This window comes from Trypanosoma brucei, chromosome 4 (assembly GCF_000002445.2).
Source record: "Trypanosoma brucei brucei TREU927 chromosome 4, complete sequence".
Classification (NCBI taxonomy): Eukaryota; Euglenozoa; class Kinetoplastea; order Trypanosomatida; family Trypanosomatidae; genus Trypanosoma; species Trypanosoma brucei.
Genome location: NC_007277.1, coordinates 79,695 through 101,191, shown reverse-complemented (window position 1 = coordinate 101,191; position 21,497 = coordinate 79,695). Strand labels below are relative to the sequence as shown.

The following is a 21,497-nucleotide window of genomic DNA, read 5'->3' as shown; positions in this document are numbered from 1 at the left end:
TGATAATAATTATTTGGTGTATCTTTGTGAGCGCCCGTTAATTTCTCTGCACGACTCGGTGCTTAACATAATAAAGAAAGCATTTAGGCAGGGATGATGATAGTCACCGTGTAGTCAGATCGCGCCTACTAGTTCCACTAGTCAGTTAATGTGTCCGTATATTATTTAAGGGTTTTGAGGAATTGTCGCCATTGCTATTCACTCAGTCACTTACCCTTTCTGTAGCACAACTTTTTGCCTTTTTTTTTCTCCCTTCTCCTCTTATTCGGCGGGTTTGGACAGAGGGTACTAAAGGTGCGTACAAACGCAAACAAAGAGAAAAAGAAAGGAGGGGGATTCGAATAGGAAAAGCACAATCTGAAAAGGGGATTATCGTCTAAGACTGTTTTTTTTTTTTTGCTTCACATATTTTGTTATATCTCTCGCCTGAACTTGCCGTCGAAGAATTAGCTTGTGGACAAAGCCTGTGATGGCGCAGTCCGAAATGGCGGCAGGGGGCACAAATCACCAACTGGTGGCATCCGTTGAGGGCCCTTTTGCGTTGGCCGTTCCGACTTCCTTAACAGACATTCCGCCGGAGGTGTTGCTTTCAGAGGCTCACGTAAGGGAGCTTCCGGCCGCGCAGGAGGATAGCGTTAGCACAGATAGTTATTCCAGCGTGCCGCATCACCAACAGATGCTACCTGAAACAACGAGGGCTCCACCTCGGCGACGGCGTGCCTTGAGACCATCAATCAGCCGCGAAGAGAACGATGAGAGGAATATCAAACATACCGTTGTTGTCCCCGAAATGTATCGTTTTTCAAAGAGACAAGTTCATGGAAACGTGTGGGATATTAACAGCGAACTGGACCCGTGTGAAAACATCAATGTGTATCCTGAGCGAGGGATCTCTCTTAGTTTAGATAATCTTGTGAGGTACAGTCCGGCGGATCTTTTTTCAAGAGCGTGGCCGCTGGTGCCGGCACCTGTAAAGGGCGCATCGTTCGCTCCCTTTGCACAGCTTCCTGAGTTGCCTGATATTTTGAATGTGCATCACCCGGACACGGAAGAAGTGGCCCGCTTCATAAGGTTTACAGCAGTTGAGTTTGCTCGCCGCCAGAGAACTCTGAGCCCCCTTTTCCTCCGATGCTTGCTTGTGAAGGCTGCTGCTAGCTCTGAAACGACACAAGCGGAACTCGTATCGCTTACTGGTGGCACATGCTTTGATGAGCCCGTGCGGTCAGCTTGGGAGGATGAAAATTCCTGTGATGATGATGGTGATGACATTGAGGATGATCAAAGTGTTTCCAGAAGTGGTGTACCGGTTAGTGATGTTGATACCGTAAGTAGCTTCGACTGGGCGATTGCTGTGGTTTCTGATTCATTGCATCCCCGTGTCCCCATGCAAGTCGTGCGTATGCTTCACAAGGTGATAGACAGGTGTGGCATCAACTCGACCAATGAGACTCTTCGTTCGTGGGGGATGCGGCGGGTTTTCAGAATTCTGCTTCAGCAGGTCGAACAAGAAAGTTGTTCCTTTAGTGGAGGTGGAGGTGACTCGCGGTGGCTTTTCGGTGCCATTGAACTTCTATTTAAATTGGTTTTAGCATCAAAGGATATCGACTCATTACTATCAATTTTTCGATGGGTGTATAGGCATCCTGATTTGGCGGACAGGGTTACACTGAAGGGCATCCGCCCTTGGATTACTTCGATTGAAACATATGCAAGACCCCGGATGCGAGTGTTGTTTCCCACATCGTGGGTGAAGTGTCACGATGTTTCCTTAGCACATTCCCTTGGGATGGAGATATCACGCAGTGTTATTGGGGCTTGTGTTGTTTCACGTAATGGTGAACTGCACGGAGTCGTACTAACGACACGCGGGATTTATAAGGTTCTTTTAGTGCCTCCCTATAACTTAGTTTGCAAGAATGAAAATATTTCTCTAACAGGCTGTCGTGGCGTCTTTCTTGAGAACAATCAAATTGCTGTACAATCGAAGACTGTGGGCGTCGTGACGTTTTACGATGCGGAAACGCTTCAGGTACGCCGTGTACTGGAGGCTTGCAAAACGAATGGGAATAGTGGCGTTTACGTGTACAGTGGCATGGACCGCTTTGTTATTCCCCACTTTCATCCCAATAAGAGTGCGCCATTCTATGCAAAATTCAGTGCATCGATGTCTGTTCACGGAACCGTTGGACCGCCCACACTGCTGATTCCACCAGAGGCCGAATCTCTCAGTGTTCAATTCTTTCTCTGTCCCGTCCGAGCAGAGCAGTGCACATCGATGGGTCTTGTTCATGTGAGATGTTTCAATAAGGAGTGGCTTTCGGTGAAAGTGGCTATAAACAGTAAAACATCTCTGCTCTCAATATGCTTCGGGCATGATGAGGATTTGCGTGTTGAGGTTCATGAACCGTTGCGGAGTGAGTGGGCCCTTTGGAGTGCAACACTGCAAAACACAAATGGTGTGTTCACTTGGAATGTCTACAAAGATGCGGTGATGATTAAAAGTTGTGCTGTAAGGTGCAAAGTGGCCAATCTTTCCACTTCCACAACGGGTTCCGTAGATCTACTCCGTGGCTCGTTCAGTGGATTTATCTCGAATATTCAAATCTGGCACCGAGCTCAATGCATCAATGATATGCTTACTTCTGCTAAGGGGAGACTCTCACCTGCTTCCCAGTGTGGTTTACTGTGCTCTTTCAAGATGAATGAGGGTTCTGGTTGCTGCCTAAGAAGCAGTGACGGCGCCATCACGTGGAAGGGCGTCATTTCGTGGGGTCCACCCCCCAAAGTACCCTTTGGCTGTGATGTTACAGAGAAGGAAGCAATTCCATACACACCATTAGGAGACTACTACGTAGTGACAAACACGTTCGAGACTGCCATTGTGGAGGATGGATTTTGTACTTGGATGGATGCAAATGGTCGCATTTTGGAGCAGTGTACCGCAGACGTTCATCCAAAGGAACTATATTTTCTATGCGGGTTCACAAGCCGTATGTATAGTGTTATCTGTGACGTAAGTAGTGGCCTGAGTCTTCGTTGGGTGGATACGCAAGCACCACCCGCCATGCATGTGAGAGAACTTGAAAGTATGCGTGATGAAGAAACTGTGAGCGAAAAATTCTTGGAACTCGAAGGTGATAAAGGCATCGTGACACCCTTTTCACTCTCGAACCTTATTCTGCATCGACTAAATGCCGTGTTGGTCGCCGAAGGAAGGTGTTGCGGCGGCACACAGTACACCCCTCAGTTTTTTTCCTGGAATAGCACATCACTTCGAACCGTTTCTAGGCTTATTGACATTTCACAGGACTTAATATTACGCGTCAAACAACCTCTTGGGAGGAACAGCAGTTCCCTACTTCTCCTTTGTGTGTGTGGTCGGCTGCTGACTCAGCAACTTACTTGGATTAAGAGGGGATGCCCGCCACATTTGGTGGCTATTATTGTGGATATGTTTGAGACACTTAGCAGGTTGGAACCCGAAGACAGGGGTATTTTGATGGAGACTCAGTTTGTCTTTAAGGAGCTGCACCGTGTTTTAGTTATGGAGTGCGTCAGCTATGACTACTTGTTAGAAAGAATTTTGAGCACGGAAAGACTGACGGACATAAAAGACCTTTTAGTATCCGACTATATACCGTCGTTGGTCACTAGCGTATTGGAAAAGGACTTAAAGAAACCGTTTATGGCGTTTTTAAATCGTCTGAAGGAAGCGTGCTTGGCGGAATCGCAGTTGATTTTAACAGGAAAAGGGGCGTCATTCAGACCCTCGTGTGTCTTGCTCCCAACCCTTCTCAGTATTTTGTCACGAAAGGCCAACCCCCAGTGGCATCTGGTGGCCATAGCGTTGCTAAATTCTCTGTGCAAGGGAACAATGCGATTGTTCAATGGCCTCTTTTCTAACGTGGCGTCGGGGCATACCGGTGGGACTGAAGAGTTGAATTTGCTTAAACAAACTGCCATTGGGGTTGTGGTATTTCCTGTTGTTCATTATCTCGTAGATCTACTACTCGACAGCAGCATTGCCAGAGACGTGCTCACTTTACTCAACGAGACTCGTAATGTCCTGTATCCTTACGCCGACATACTTCCAGCACAATATGTGAACCACAATTTGACAGAAACACATCGAATTTTTGTTCCTGCCGCATGCACACACACGACATCCCTTGACTTACGCTACGCGCGCAGCATTGAGGTATTGCATGAACATCCGACAACAAGGGAAACCAATAAGGTAAGGGTTGCCCTTGTAACAAACGAAGGCCGGCGCACCTTTGTCACCATGCGTGATGAGCACCTAACCATCGAGTGCGGTGGTAGGGTGGAGGTTACCGTCACAAATACCAAAAAGGAAGAGTCACTTATTACCGTTAATGCGCGTGTGATGCTACAAACAGAGTTATCTTACTGGATTAGTGATATATGTCTTGCTTTAGGTCAGGCAATTCTTCATAACACTCAGCAGCTGCTTCTCAAAGGCCTACCTGATACCGTTGTTTTTCCGCAGAACAGCATATTCCGCGGGGGCCTTTCAGAGGAAGTTCTAAAGAAGCATAACGTCCCCGGAATGAGTGACGAAGTTCTACTAGACAAAGAAGACCAGAAAGAACTAACTGACCTGTTTGAAGGTTTTGGTGATCTTCTTTCTCAGTGGCAAGAACTGTACCGCAAGAAACATGTTCCTTACCAGGATCGCTTAGAGTATGTTATGCGCGCATTCTGCGCGGCCCATGCCTGGCACTTGCGGAGGACAAAAAACGTTTCGTTGCTAAAGCATGTGGAGAAATCCCTCGACTTTATGCGCAAGAAATCATATCTCATACTGGAGGCCCTGCAACAAGGCGATGAAAAAGCAATGCTAGATCGAGCGCGCTTTCTGCTTGATACACTCAACCCACGAGATCGGTTGGAGTCCGCTATGGCCGAACAGCAGCAAACAGAAGAACCAGTCACTCGTGTTTCATCCCCAACGAGTGTGCATTCGGTGGCAAATGTTCGTACAACTTTGAGCAAATCCGCACACGTTTCACACGAGAGAACAGAAAGTTGGAATGTAAGTGCCCTAGGTCGTTTCACGTCGAGTTTATCCGATCTTTCAAAACATTGTCATGAGGAAGTCGGGAGCATGAACCGGCCGCGCATTCCGCTGCTAACCTCTGATGCGATCAGTGAGCTTGTAGCAACTAATACGGAGAGTATTTCAACCTTAGTGTTCAAATTTCTTCTTAATGGGTGTAACGGTGTTACGAACGAGGATTTGGTAAGGGCACTTGTTGAAAAAGCAAGGTACGCCAGCAATAACAAGGCCGTACTCAGGCTTCAGGAAAAACTGTTGTCTTCTCACCAACTAGATGAGGATATGTCGTGGTTAATCGTGAACTCACACCTTTTCTACAGGGAGTTTATACGATCGAGGCGCCGTGAATACAGCAACGAAGCCTCCAATAATGTCCGTACTAACTCTGGTTATAGCGAGGCTACTTTAGAGGATCTGACGGAGGTTCACTACATTGAGCCAATTATTGGTTGTGGGTTCCAGCGGGAACTGGAGCTCCAGAGGGCAACCTGTAGCTTTTTTCACTGTGTTATTCACCGCAATTTTTCGCGAATAGTTGAGGCCAAGCTGCAATGCGAGGCGTCAAGGGGTATGGAGGCGCTTTCTCTGTGTGCCGTTCTTTGCCACCCATGGGACAGTGTGGACCTTTCCGCAATAAATCCGTCGAAAGTTTTCCGCGTTCTTAAAACCTATATTCTCGCACCGATTGCAGATACGGTAGTCACTCCACTTAATGGAAGCAGCACTGATATTGCGTGGCACCGTTTCTTACAGGATCGTGGCTTATTTAATTTGCTTTATCGTAGCGTCATTGTACCAAATTCATTACAGCCTGCAGCGGATGGTGCTACAGTAGTGGAGGGTGATACACTGGGCGTACATGTTGAAGGTGCCGACATATGTTTCTTAGCACGTAATCAGTGGAGAGCCTTTAAAGCAGAGGAGGCATTTGATATGTCACCAGCTCAACGGGATTGCTATGCAGCTCTCGCTGGTGGGTGTGTGTTGGCTGATATGGCGGAGGTTTTGTACTTTGAAATAACTCTCGAACTTGCTCTCAATGAGGAGGTTTTTGTTTGCATTGGTGTTACAAGTTCCTCCATTTCGTCGTGTGAGTCAGTCGGAAAGGATTGTTCAGCAGCTTTTTGTTCAGATGGAACTGTAAGGTATTCCAACGCTAATGTGGAATTTTCGACTCCTTGGTCGGTCGGAGACGTCATTGGCTGCGGCATTATGGCCCCATCTTCCAGTTTATTCTTTACTCGCAACGGGGAATTTCTAGGAATTGCTACCGAATGTACCTTTTCCACCATTATACCATTTGTTGCCGTGCAGACGGATGGAATGCTCGTCAAACTGATAGTGAACTTCGGAGAAAACGCTCCGTTCGAATTTGATATGGCTTCTCTGCACAGCTCTTGTCGGACTCAAACCGTTTCGCCTGTTATGATTAGTGATGCTTCGTTTATTGCCGTGCATTATCTCGTAACCGTATGCTTGAAGAATCTACAACGGCTTGGCCAACCCGGCTTCAATGCGAATGGGGATTCTATTTGTGCGCTGCTTGAGGAAGCCTCCGTATTTCTTAGAGATGTTGTTGTTGAACTTGTCACGAGTCTCAAACACCTATACAGTGATGAAAGCACTCACTTACTCAAGAGGCAAAGACTCCATATTGGTGGTGTTTTACTAACGAGACTTTTTCGCATAGTTAACGTCGTTATTGATAGTTTTCGTTGCAGTCTAGTTAGTCGCTCGGCCCACCTCGAAATATTACGAATTTGTTCGATTACATTAAGCGAGGCTCATGATCACTGGGTGAAAGCACGTGCGGCTCGCTCCCTTGGCCACATGGCACGTACACTACGGCAGGACTGTTTTGCAGAGGCTGTCGAGGCATTACGAGGTTCCATGTCCCCCGATGTCATTGTGAATTCTCTTACGGAGCTTGCACGCGCAAAAATCTATCCCGAGTGTTCGCAACGCGCCTTCATTCCACGGTGGACGGGTGGTCGGACCCGAGTCACCGGTGGGGGTGCTTTTTATGGGGAGAAGCCACTACCTGCAAGAGGGACTCATAAAGTTGGTTTCCGCATCCGCCGCCAAATGCAAATGGGCCATGGAGTTGGTGCATCGCTGGGGGGTTGCTATTACATCGGTCTCTCACATGGGCATACACCTGTTACCACTATGGCAAGTTTAATTTCTAGGGATGACGTTTACATTTTGCAAGACGCTGACGACGGTGATCAGGTGCCACACCTCCTTCTGCGCCGCCAAACCATTCCCCGTAACAGTCAGCGGAGGGTTTACGGATGTGATGAAGTTGTGTGGGTTGAACTAAACGCTGATGTAGGGGAGATAACATACTACAGAGAAAACATGGTGCGCATCGGATTGGCCTTCGCAAACATTCACCGTGTCGATGATTTATATCCATTTGTGTTCCACTTCAACGAAGACGCGGTTTGTGATATTATCGCTGACCCCTCACAGGTAAAGGAATCATGTGAATTATTGCTTTCCAGTTTGCGACGGGGTGTGGCGGTTAGTGTCCTTCAACAACTCCACGTCACTCCATACTTCGGCCCAGCGATATCGGATTGGATATATTCCTTCTTTGTTCGGTCTAGTTATGACCTCGAAAAATGTATAGTCGCACTAGCCATATTGGGTGGTGAAAGAAGTGGACTCTTCTGCCAACATAAAACGCACGGTCCCGTCGTTGTAGATTCCATATCCGAATCTGCATCAAGAGCTGTGGTTTACCTTGAGGCCGATCCGGATGGGAGGCAATTCTCTACAGATGTTGCAGACCTGAAGCCCTCCTTCGTAATGCCTGCGCTTTTTTCGGTTTCGGAGGGAGAGAGTTTGAGGTGTTGTGGCTGGTTAACCAGCGGGTTAAGAAGAATTTTGTTTGAAGCATCTGCGGTCGTGCCGCTAATGAACGATGAAAAGGAGCAGAGAATGGACATCGCGGAAAATTTTGTTAAAACAATTACTGATGCAATGAATATGGAATATACTGCTCTTCAAATAATACGTCATGAAACAACTAACCAAAAAGGCTCTGTGACCTTACTGAGGCGCAATGCTCCCGTCTCAGCGACTCAATCAACATCTTCTTCGTTCCGCATGGTTAACGGCCAACAACCCATGTCGAGGACACCTGTTGTTATCGACCGACGTTTCTCCACGAAAAGTCTGTTCACACCAAGCCCGTCGATCGGTGTAACCTCGGCTGCGCACTACTCAGCGGTGCGAGGCAACGTTGTGCTTGAGGACGTATTCTCCTTTGCCGTAAGTATCACAATTGCAGAGAGTAAAGGGACGCTTATGTACATCGGCGTAACGGCAGAAACAGAGGAGCCGGCAGAACCCCAGGCGATAGTACGGTGCGAAAATATTTGGGCCTTATGTAACCGTGATTCAGAGGGAACTAATAACACGAACTGTTTCGTGGAGCCTGGTATGATATACAGTGCCGGGCAATTGTTGTTTGACTCGGATGATGTAGTAATTATCAAAGTGAATAGGCAGGAAGGAACAGCTTCATTTTCTCGTGTTCGTGGTGGTAAGTGCGTTGATTTTGGTGTTTTGTTTGAGAAGATACCTGAAGAGAAAAAGCTGAGGCCCTTCGTGCTTACTGGACCGGATTCGGTTGTTGTCTTCTCATTTCTTGACTGCCACACATTCCCTGCGCGAAACACATACCCCCCCAGCAACATTAGTGCCCTGACACGTAGCACTCCTCCGGTGCTGTGCGCATCGTGCGGTTCGGAGATGTTGGAGGCGTGGTACGAGGGGGAAGGTGGAATTTGTCTGTGCTCTGAGTGTTTCAATAGTTGGCGTTACCCAAAATGTATGTTTCACTTCACCGATCACAACGATAACCTTACGGATTATCTTTTGTCGCAGCACAGCCCGAAGGAGTTGGTCGTTGGCAGCATTGTTGGTTTTATGGAAACCGCAGCGTTTGCATGGATGCGTGATAAAAGTGTTAATGTCCAAATCGATGGAAGTACCTGTATAGCGACTGATGGCGCTGCCTTTGCTGTGCTAGATGACTTTTCCACCTATGGAGACTCCCGTGTTGATGTGACCGTTAGCCACGTTGCTGGTGTTGACGGCTTTTCATTTGGAGGTTTACACTCCTTCGATTTGCTGTGGTGTGTAAATAACCTTCTGCAAACAAGTGTATCAATTAAGAGTAACATGATCTTGATCAGCCCGACTGTGATTCCTAACAGCTCAAAAGTTGTGGTTAGTATGCTTTTTCTTGATGAGGATATTGAGCCGTCGCCAGTTGATGCCTCTGCGATTTTTGTGGGTGTAACGAGCGAAGAGTGTGATTACCGCGTCATGACTTCCGCGGAGTTTGAGCGCCGCATAGCACACGGTAACATCTGGGGCACATGGAGTGACTCCAAAACTAAAGCGGCTACGCCTCGCAGTGTATATCTCTCAGTTGATATGACAAAGGGATCCATTATGCTGAGTTCCTCCCTTCGCGGTCTTCATCTTCACCCGACCGTGGCGACGTGCAACTGCCCCATTGAAGAAGACACGAATTTGCGTGTGATTGTGTTCACGCGCACACCATGCCAGGTTACTTCTACAGGTGGATGGGTTTCCGTCAATGATGATGCTTTGGATATAAATTCCTCTTCAGTGGCCGTTGGACTCATTCCAAGTAACTGTATAGGTCCTGACATTGGCATTATGGGCTGCAACAATCTTCTCTTCGACACTCTTAGCTACACCATGGCTCAATGCGGAACCGCTTGGAAGGTTGCGCCGCGTATAGCAGAGGAGGGTACTGGGATACTCTTTTCTATTGGCGACACAATAACGGTCGAGCGAGTGGACAGGGAAGTGGCCGCGTACCGCAACGGTCTGCTGATAGCGACATATACGATCCCTCCGGAGACTCTATTGCATCGGCCTCGGCTTGTTGCTTACCTTTCGACGCGTGGAATGACTGCAACGGTGGTGCCGCCACTATTTGGAAAGGCTCATCTGGGGAGGGTCGTCCGCACATGTGGTTCTGGAGTTGGGGTTGTGAAGTGTTTGTGCCCGTGCCAAGGAAAGCGAGAGTACGTTGTGCGGAAACGCGATGTTCGCCACTGTGCGCTTTCCGCTGATGCGGCCGCTATTGTAGTGGGTGCTAAGGTGGCCTTCAAAGCCGGAAGCCTCGTTCAGCCCAAACGTGGGCTTGTCACGTCAATAGGGGGCAATACAGTCAACGTATGCGACGAAACGGATAAGCGTGTCTGCTTCTCCCTGGATAAAAACAGCATCTATGTGCTGGACAACGAGGGACCACACAAAGTTTTACAACCCCCATATCCCGCTCTGAAAGCCCCCGATGGCAGCGTCACGCGTGTGTTTGTTGTGGGGAGCACAAAATTCAGGCTTTTACGCAACGAGTCCTACAATGGTATTATGTTTGATGTTCGAGCTGAGGATTCGGTTGTGCTGACCGGTTTGACCGTTCTCACCCACGCTTCGGGACGCCATCGGGTGGAAGTATTTTTCAAGAAGGGTTCTCACCAGATGCATGAACGGACTAGCGGCTCGTGGACGAAGATATTCTCTAACTTTGTTAAGATGCGCGCGGGTCGTCAGTTCTCCGTTACGTTTCACGGAATCCGTATTGAAGGCGGCTCAACTTTCGCTTTATACATCAACGCTACGCACAACTTTGGAGTCGGCCATTACGCGAAGGAGGGAGGTTGCTCGGGGGCCGTTTCATCGGAAATGGACTCCGACGGTACCCTCACAGTTTTGATGGGGCGCACCAGCGAGAGTAGCACCCCCTTTACTGATGTTAGTTCCAACTCTTGCGGGTTTTGCGGTTCCATAGTGTACGTGCGTAGTGAAGAGGCACAGGCTCTCGCAGTGGAGGAAACTGATTCTGTTGTGTGGCGAGAGTGGGATGAAAGGAATAATGATGGGTGCAGCGATCATCTGCCACTGGTCAGTCGCCCCCAAATGTCTACTCTTTCGGAAAGAGCTGAATTTGTTGTTACTGTTTTTGATGGTCCGGTTGTGCTGCGAGAGCTTCTACTACCCGTTTTTGTTCAACCCTACGTGGGGCACACTATAGGTCCGATGAGCTTTCATGTTTCTCTGTATTGCGCTGACGTGAACGACTCTACCGAGGGTGTGACATCGAGAGAGAGGAATTGGGTCTGGGTACATCATGAGGTATTGCTCCCGAAAGAGTGCTCACACAGAATCGTAATGAATAAACTCCAACTTAAAATGAAAAGGGGGACTTATGTCTTCAGTGCTGTCTGTGAACGAACTATGGGCATGGTAAGGGAAAGAGGAAGGGAGCGGATACGATGTTTTTTTACCTGCAGCGAGCAGGGTCACTGTGTAAGCAATACCTTTTTCTCTGTCCGAGGACTTGTGGGTAATATTCTTGCCGTACCTGCAAACCCCATGAGCGTGTCAGAGGTTCTTTCCGCTATATCGACGGGTGGGCATCTCAGCCAAAACAATTCAGCATCATACAACGGCATCATGTTCGACATCCGCAGCAAGCAGGATGTGTTGTTGGAAGAAATATTCTGCATTTCTCAAACAACAGCGGATAACATAAATGTCAGAGTTTTCTGGAAGGAGGGAAGTATGAAGGGCGCTGAAAAGGTCCCTTCAAAATGGAAAGAGGTCGCAACTCGGTACCTTTACCTGGCAGATAAGCAGACCTTTTCTCCGGGTCCACTCAATCTTCAACTGCGGGCGAATCAGATGTACGCTTTGTATGTCAACACAACATCCAGCTGTGGAGTCCGGTTTTATAACAGCAGCGATGGGCACGTTGGCGATGTGGGCGACGAATTCGAGAGCGACGGGGTTTTGACAATTTATGTTGGAAAGAAAAGCGAGGGGATTGTACCTTTCTTGGAGATACCATCAGAACCTCGTGCCTTTCGTGGGCGTGTCACCTACCGTCTTATTGTTCAACGGCGCTTACTGGGACGTAACATGGCTGTTTTCCCCGCAGTACAGGGGTTTGTCATTACGCGCCTTCTGACAGCGCTAGTGGCTTTTGCCAGCGGGCCGTTTTCGGTTACGCAACCCTTTGAAGATACTGGTGTGATTGAATCCCTTGGAAAGCTTGTGAAGGCGCGACCGGGAAACGTTGGTAGGCAAGAAATATCTGAAGATCTGTTGAGTGGTGTGGTAAACGGGAATCTTACAGACGCCTTGGGTGATGGTGTTGTGACACTACCGTTTGGTGTGAATGGTGTGGCATACTTCAATTCGCTGTGCAAGGGAGATCTTGCTGTCATCGCACTGGGGTCAGGGGAGTTTTCCGCCGGGGAGCTGGTGCGTCTAGTCAGTGATCCCGATATTAAATCCCAAGTCGCGGTAGAGGTTGGTAGGGGTGGTACTCCCGTCTGTGTCACGGTACCAGTAGATTGTTTAGTTCCTGTTATTGAGTGTGGCTGGTGCCACCAACCCTTTGCTGTCGAAAGCGTATGCCAGGCGACAGGAACTGTCCATTTTCCTGCTTTAAGGGAGGAAGAACATCTGATTAGCATATTAGCACGGTACATTGCTCAACGGTGGAACTTGTCCTTTGATGCTGGCAGCGCGTGTGCATCGTCTTTGGTGCGCCACACAAGGTCGACAAATTTTGCCGCTGATAGAATTATCAAAGCAAGGAGGCACGACTCGATTTCGGGTAGAGCGCTGGATTCAGGTAGCGTAGAATACATGTTATCACCGGAGCTTCTTCACGAAGACGGATGGAACGAAAAGTGCTGCAGCTTTGCCTGTCCCTTTGTATATAATGAAAATCTGGCTGCGTTTGTCTCCCTTTTGTTTACTCCCCTCGGGGACTCCTGGGGAGTTGCGTTCGTCACCGATCTTCCACTACGTTTAAGCAGCAAATCACGCCCCAAACTGTTGCAAGTCTCTTTGCACATTGTTTTTGGTGATGATATCGAGCAGGATATCCTCTACGAACCTGCAACATATTACGCAGCTCACGGAGGACCGCTTCACGAGCAGTTAGGAGTGTTTGCTCCCTCGCAGTATTGCTTCTTCGTTAAGAGAAGGGGTTGTGACTGTTTGCGTCTCTCAATTTGTGAGATGACGTTCCCACCACCTACGCCTTTCATGAGTTCGGTGTCACATCCGTGGCGCTGGGCAGGGGGGTATGACACAGTAGAATTGAAACCAAGCGAAGCATGCGAGCTTGAGGGAGTGTTCAGCACAGGTGCCTGGCCAGTGAATAAGCCACGCTTCTGGAAGCTGGGGGCAGTGTCTGCGACAAGTGCCAATGTTTTCTTTTTGGAAGTGCTCGTCCAACTGTTTAGACCTATTTTTAAGATAAACTGGGAAGGGAGTCGAAACAGTGTGATTCACCGCAGCTTCAGCCTCGCACGTGACGAAGAACTTACTCTCGCATTCACAGCTGATAACGATTTTGTCGTGTACGATGAGGATGACAACGTTCGCTGCCATGTCTCATACAGGGAGCACGTTGGCTCGTCGTTGAAGGGGATTTCACCGAAGATAGCAGTTATGAACGTAGGGCCTCATCCTACTAGCCTCTACCTCCATTCACCACGAGAGGTGATCGACAGAGGCATATCCACAAGATCAAGGAGCTGGTCTGAGGGTGTTGTGGAATACACCCCCGTGTGGACTTTGTGTAATCCGTCCAAAGTAGTCATTTCGAACAAAGGTCGCACGGCAAGCTGTAATGATGCATCCGGGCAAGCAGTGATTGGGTCCCCACTTCCAACAGTTGGTTTGTCGGGATTTGTTGTGCAAATAACCCGCAGTGACCGTGCCGGAGGTGATTCACTTGGTTCTGGGCACTTTGCTGGAATTGTGGTATCGACCTTCGACCAGCTGGAGCCGCACTTCGTGAAACTTCGTGAGCAAGTTGACCAGGTTTGGATAGTGCAAGATGTTCTCGACGGCGACTCTTTACCCACACAGGAACGAATTCCCCCTATTGACTCGTCAGGCAACACGATGTTTCTTGCGGGAACAAAGTTGCATTTTCTTCTTGATCGTGACAATGGAACCCTTTCTTTAGCACGTAACAATGAGTCCCCAAGGGTTGTCTTTCACAATATACCTTCCAATCTGAGCGTGTCTCCCTTTGTTCGTTTGGACCATGCTAATGCGTCCGCCACGCTTGCTACCTTTTACGGTGGTGCATTGGGAGCCGGAAAGTTTAGAGCACCACCTTCCGTGGTGCTGGCATCACACCCAATAACACCGACTATTCTTCGCCGAATACCGTTCCGCGTAGTGGTTTCAACGTACACCGTACTTCGACATGTACTCTACAGTCTACCTTCAGATCGTGTGACTGCCATTGAACTCATTTGGTGTGACCATTGCGGGAACTCGAAACTTGCTTACAGATTGTCAAATGCTCTTAAGCAACTCGCGGAGGTGGGTGCTTTTTCGCGTGAGATGATTCGAGTTGAGGACAAAAAGCTTGAGGAATTTTGCGGTCAAACTGCGGTTCGGAGGGTAGTGGATGCTTTGTCGTCACCGCTGGATAAACCGCACGTTTTCATTCCTGGAACCGCAGATGAAGGGGACACTTTTATACGGTTGCCTAGCGCATACGAGGTTATTGGTAGGGTCGGTGGAAGCTCTATGGTTCGTTTACTATATTTTGACGACAACACAACAAGCAAGCGAACACTGCACATATTTAGCCATGATGACCCCGAAATAACTGTTACGTCCTTTAACGTAGTAACAAAGCATCCGTGTGTAATGTACCAAGAGGACATAATGCAGTCATTGGACTCCTCAAAAAGTTTTGGTGTTATTACGCATGGCTGGTTTGACGGCACTCTTAACTCCTTAGACATGGAAAGATTCTCCAAACAACAACAGAAATCCATTGTTATGTCCCTCCTTGCCGCGTTGGAGCACTGGCACCTGCATTCTCTAATCCACGGCAACATCCACCCGAAAAATGTGTATGTGAAAACTGGCCGAGGAGCCACGGTCACATGCGCAGTTTGGAATGTTTATACCTTACGTCGATACGATCATTTCGCCTCCCCACAGCTTCAGCGACAAGGAACACGTGATATGAAGGGTGATTTGTGGAGCTGTGCCCAACTCCTTCGTATGTTCAGCACCTTTCTAATATGTGAGGAAGGTTTCCGGTCCGCTGCAGGCATGCTGGAAAAGGGTAATATGACAATTTCATACATTCTTGATCAACTAAGGGAGTTTGCAGACGATGCCAAAAAGAGTGCCGGAGAGGAGACAATATTTCTTCAAACGGGCCGCCAAGCGTGCATTCCTGGTAACTCGTGCAGCGGGATTATGTTTGATGTTATTGCGAAACGAAATAAGGTGAACATTGTAAAGGTGTATTTTGTCTCTGACACAACATCTACCGCGACCGTAACTCTCTTTATGCGTAATGGGACTTTCAGAGGAGTTGAAGAGCAAGGCGGTGAGTGGCAAGTTGTCATGCGAAGGGATATGGAGCTTGCACGAGGCGTTGAAGCGAAAGTAGAGGGGTTTGAGTCTATAACCATCTCTCCAGGGGAGCATGTGGCTTTCTTTCTTCATACCACAAACCACAGTAGTATCATGTTCTACACAGTGTCGGAGGACGGAAGACCAGGGTTGTCAAATGTTGCTTTGGAGGATAAATATATTGGAATTACGGCGGGGAGGGTAACTACATGTACGCTACCATTTTCAAGCATTCAGAAGGAGAAGCAGCTTCTTCATGGAGGAATTACGTACACGATTCCATCGCAGTCATGCGGTTATCGGAGTTACCTATGCCAACGCGTAAACGCGAGAGATCTCCAATTTAATCGACCTGTCGGAGGGCCCGTAACGGTCGAATCGTTAGGGCGTGGTTTAATCCTTTGTGAAAGCGGCGAACAACGGCTTATTTTTCTCGGAGGAACCAGAATGGAATGGGTGCAGTGGGAGACTGTTTCTAGAGTATCATTCGATGACTCGCCTGCCTGGAGGCAACTGGAGGATGATCTCCGCGGAGTTATCTGCGGCCGTTACCTGTCTTTAGGAAGCTTAAACCCCCCGCACATGCAAAGCAGCAAACTTCAGTTCAACAGACGGATCTGTAACCAGTGTGCAGTCACGGATCGTCTCACCACTGAAGGTGATTTTTTTTGGTGGGTGTCAGATCCGATTCGGACGTCATGCATAGTTTCCGTAAAGGAGATAAGCAGTGTACAGGGCTCCTCGCTTTTTGTGAGTTCGTCGGAGGGCACTGACGGAGAGGACCTTTCTAAGGTCGAGTCATTAGACGGAAAGAAGCACATCTTTATTTATGTGGATGAGTTGGGACGTTGTGTAACTTCATTAGAGGACGGTGGATACCGGATAGTTAAAAAATTACAGGACGATCTCTCGCAGGCGGCGCTATTTTTGGTTTACGGCCCTGTTCCAACTTGCGAAGATATTTTCCCCCTTAGTGTCTTCGTAAACGCGAGGAGCTACAACTGCGATTTTACTCAGTTTGAGGATGACACTGCCGTTTTCTCCTATGATACAAGTGTGCCGCTTGAGCACAACCTTCTCTTTAACGGATTCGCTCTCAAGTGCTGCGCGGTACCCCATGAAACACCAAAGTTTTCAGTTGCTTCTTGCGTCACTTACCGTAGCGATGTCTCCGCAGTATCTTTACCTTTTTGTGATGTACCCCAGACAAAGGAGGATGCCGAACGTGACTTGTCACCAATCTTGGAAAGGCAAAACCACCGACGCCGTTTGCTGCTGAAGTTTCAGCGACAACAACCGTGGGTAGAGGAAGAGGTGACATTCTCAGCTTCTCCACAACACGTCACGATTTCAAACGGTTGTGTTCAACACGTCTCAAGTATTGGCCCACAATCGTGCACCGTGACAAAACCAGTGATCGAGGGACTCAAGTTACATGAGATAGAGCTCCTGGTGTGTACCTCCGTGCAGTTTCCCGCGCGGGTTACTTTTCAACATCCCCCAACAGCTTGGTTTGTGGACGTACCCATCCCGATAATTCCTGTTCATGGTGAATCGCTCATATTGCCGACATCTTCCGTCAAATGTGTTCGACTTTACATTCGCGTTATACCCTGGGCGAAACGCGCTCTTGTGGTGGTGAACGGGGAGACGGTATACGAAGTGTTACAAGGGAGGGACTGCCCGGCAGATATGCAGCTTTCATTTACGCTCTCTGCTCCCGGTACTTCCGTCAAAGTCGTGCATTGGCGTGTGTTGCACAAGGAAGATTCACCCGTTCAACGCAGTGCAATGGATACAATATGGACCCAACTGATGATTGACCGCATCTCACCCAATGTTTCGCAGGGGATGGGGTCTCTCGGTCAGCACTCATGGAATACACCAGCTATAGGAATTCAAAGTGGTGGTGAGTCGAGTCTTATACCACAAGTTGAAGAGGCCATGGTGTCGTATGCGAAGAAACTGATTGGTACCGTCATCATGAGTTGCAATTCATCGGATACACTCAAGACACTACAACATCTGCTTCCGTACACTACACTGCGGAATGATTTGTCCTCCCTCACTGCTTTGGTTCGGGCGGAGGTCCGCAGATCCTCATTTTTTCTGCTTGCGGCCGCTTACGCATGCCTTGCGGCGCCATTCGCTGCGCAAAGTGCAGAAAACGTGGAAGTTAGCGTCAACCTCATTTATGTGTCGCTCAGCCTTGATGGCGTCATCCATCTTCTGTCGACATCATTCGGATCAACATTGATGCTTTTATTGCTTCGCACCGCAACGGCACATGTACGTGCGGTAAGAAATGTTGCTCTGCGATGCGTGCTTCAGTTGCTTAAAATGAGCAATTGCCCGCTGCCATCACATGAAGCCCTTTGCGCATCACTTGCTCCACTTCTAGCTGTGATAAGTAGCATGTGTCAGAGGGGGAAGATGTCCTGTACGTTTGTACAGTTGGGTATATTGCTGGTGAGTGAGCTTCTGCAGCGTTATCAACTGGAGCGACCCAGTTTACCAGCTCCTGGGAGGCAGAGTTGTGTACCGTATGCCATTGTCATTTGCACGAAGTTGGCCATCGAAGCGGTTACATCCAAACCACCACGGCCTTTACCCGAGGCTTTCACGCGAGGGCAACAGGAGTCACACCGTATCAGCTTTGAGCTACTGACCGGCCCAACATCACCCGAGGGGTACTGTAGCTGTTACGGTGTCTTCTCCCAAACGTTTCGATGTACATTCGGTTCGAAAAAATTCGAAGTAGTTTTGAACTCTGCACGATGTGGAAATGTTGTCGTTGGATGGAACATGGATGCTTCACTACCGGGTTCCCTAGCAGCAGGTACGTCAGATAAGGATCAGTCGTCGGCCAGCACTTTGTTACCGTCATGTGGTTACCTCATAAAGCCAAATGGAAAGATACATCTTTGTCTAAGCCGTAAAAAAGAATCGCAGCCATTGCAAGTGAGAGCAAAAGGTGGCGACATTGTTCTGGTAACGTGTTTATATCATGAGCAAGCCGTTATATTTAATCTCCAGAGGGAGTCGAAAAATGAAACAACTACTCGATTTGAGACATTTCCTAACGAAATGTTGGCACTTCCGGTGTTCTTCGCGGAAAGAAGGGAAGACGCAACGTTTCATGGTGAGCAACTTCTCACTGAAGCATCTACTGGTATGGACGTGTCCCAACTCTACAGCAGGTTCCAGGAACATCCCCATCGCCTCGACACGGAGGTTGTCGCGCAATCGTTCGAATTTTATGCTGAATTGTCCCTGTTTTGTCAAACCTTTTCGATATCAGAGAAGTTGCTTGTTTCCCCTAACGGTGATGCGTCGTTGACTGTTCCTTCCCATGATTTAGTGGAATATACTCACTTGTTGTCCTTCCTTGGTGCTGACGTCCTGGGGAACGATGTTCCGATTGAGCGGCTCGTACCATATGTTAAGCGTCTACAAATATTTGATACACTGACGGCTGTTTTTTCTGTGGTAGTTGACATTCGGCGCAGCACAGAACTTTTTGAAATGTGGAAGAAGCTTAAGAGCCTTTGCTCTGCAGAGTCTTCAAAAAAAATCCAAAATGAGACAATGCGGCCTTTCAGAAATCGCACGGGGCACAAAGGGAAAGTTACCATTCATACAATGCACGCCCGGGCCTCTGTGCGCTACGGTTTTTACCCAACGCTAATGCGTTCCGTGTTCGGACAGTTGTTCGCGCAGCTTCAGCGAAGTCCGATTTCTATCTTCTATGTCTCGCCCATGTTCACCGTAAAGCTTGCCGGTTTTGGATCTACGGACGTGGGGGGACCTTACCGCGATATTCTATCACAGCTTGCGACAGAGATTATGTCAACACACCCAAGCGGGAAATTCCAACAGAATCCCCTCTTTAAGGACTGCGGTTGTGATGGGCAGTTGGCCGTGATGCCAAATGCAACAATGGCTCTTGAATTTCAGCTGTTTCCCATGTTCGAGTTTTTCGGGAAGTTTCTCGCAGCGTGTTTTATTACCAAAGATCTCCTCGCCGTGGAGTTTCCACCACTGTTTTGGAAACTCTTACTTAGCGAGGAAACATCACTGCGTGACCTGAGGGCCATGGATCGTGACATAATGAGGCAATTAACACCGGAGGCGTTAGCAGAGCGGACGGCTGAGGAGCTGGAGGAGAGATTTCCAGGCCTACAGGAGAGTTGGTTGAGATTCTGTAGTGAAAATTCTCACCTTAGAATGCGGGAGGAATTGCCGCCTGTGGATCTTCGTACTGCGGGAATACTCGCAGAACATATTGCCTCCATCGAAGTTCACAAGTATGATGTGGTGATCAGCCATATTCGGCATGGGTTCGGTCAAGTAATCCCCTTGTACACACTCAATGCCTTCCGCTGGCAGCAAGTGGAGTTGATCATTTGTGGGACGCCTAAGTTATCTTGTCAAGCACTGCGTGACGTTTGTGAGGTCTCTCTCCCCTCAAACGATTCACAAATGTTTGACGAAGTTATTGAAACTATGTGTGATAAAGACCGGATGCTGCTTCTCCGCTTTACAACGGGACAAACAAGGCTGCCGCTCAAGGAAAACATCAAAGTTAAAAGGGGAGGGACCCGTGACTCCCTTCCAACCAGTAATACTTGTTTCTTTACACTCCGTATACCCGCCTACAGTTCAATTGATGTTATGCGTGACCGGATTTTGTATGCCATCCGGCACTGTGAAGCCATCGATACTGACGGGCTAGCACAAGAGCACATTGTTTTGGACGCCTAATTGCATCGCAGTAAACGGGGGAGAGCGCCTTTTCATCATTATATGAAGAGCGTGAATTTCATTCGATTAAAGCATGAAACCACATCTGTATGGCAATATGTGCCTTCTATACATCTTTGTATGGTTTAACGACTTTAGCGAGTGTTGCAATAGCTAAGGGGGTGGTGATTTTTTTTTTTGTTTGGAGCGTATGTGCAAGGTAAAGAGTCGTGGCAAAGACCTCAACTGCCATTCATGTGCAAATCATGCTTTTTTGTCAGTGACTCCGCCCTCACGGCGGCGGTTGTTGGAATGTAAGATTATAGTTGCGCCATTAAAGCTACTGAGTCTTGTGGAGTCCCCCATTAACTCCTCTCCCCCCCCAAAAAAAAGGGGGGGGAAACGCTTTCTCTTGTCAACGTAAGGACACCGGTACATAATAAATAATAACAAAGGGCCGCAGTATCACGATGGGTTGCGTGTCGTTATCTTGTTCGACTTCACCTTTAACGATAGCAGCAAAAAAAAAAGTATCGATTTCTACTGTTGAAACATTGTTTGCACTTCAATTTATGCACTCTTTCATGTGACCCGGTAATTCCTTTGTATCATAACTTTTCTTTAGGTGCCTCCAAAAAGTGTTGGAAAGAATACGTATGTTTTATGTGTATCTGCGTGTGTGTGCGCTTGCAGAATTTGAAAGTGAGACAATTTGTGTCCAACTAAAATGCAAGCGCCTCCATAGCACTTTTCTGTTTTTGTGTGGTGGCGCATTGCTCAAACACTTCAGTAGTTAGGCAATTAGTTTGCAGTTGAAATACAATGTAGTAAACATGGATGATGGAGGGGAGGGAGCCGCGAGCATGTTAAGCGCAGGTGTGGTTTATTCTTTTCAGTGTAAAACATACCGTGGATGCGATATTATTATAATCGCTTAAGATTTACTGCAACACACGATTTGGAATGATCGAAATGGATCGTCAGCGAATGGCAGTAAAGCTCAATGCAATGAACAAAAAAAAATACGTTTTTTTCCTCTCTATCTCCCTCAGCAGCTGCTGCCCCATGATGCATACGATAGCGACATCCGGCATCGCCACGCCACCCCCATGGAAAGAAAGAAATAACGTTAACGATAAATTTGACAGAAACTGCATTAAAGGCTCCACGCCGTGATGTGCCTTTTTGAGGCGCAGCGGTAGTTTTT

The 21,497-nt window shown here is 48.1% G+C and overlaps 1 protein-coding gene across 1 annotated transcript, besides 1 other annotated feature; it reads left to right on the top strand.

The window, feature by feature from the left end:
- Positions 1-21,497: part of a sequence feature (sequence corresponds to BAC RPCI93-5D20) that runs on past both edges of the window.
- On the top strand, positions 470-20,311 carry Tb927.4.310 (hypothetical protein, conserved; the record flags this gene model as incomplete). The annotated part of the gene is made up of 1 exon (XM_839088.1): positions 470-20,311. One exon carries the CDS (start codon positions 470-472, stop codon positions 20,309-20,311), a length of 19,842 nt encoding a protein of 6,613 aa, XP_844181.1.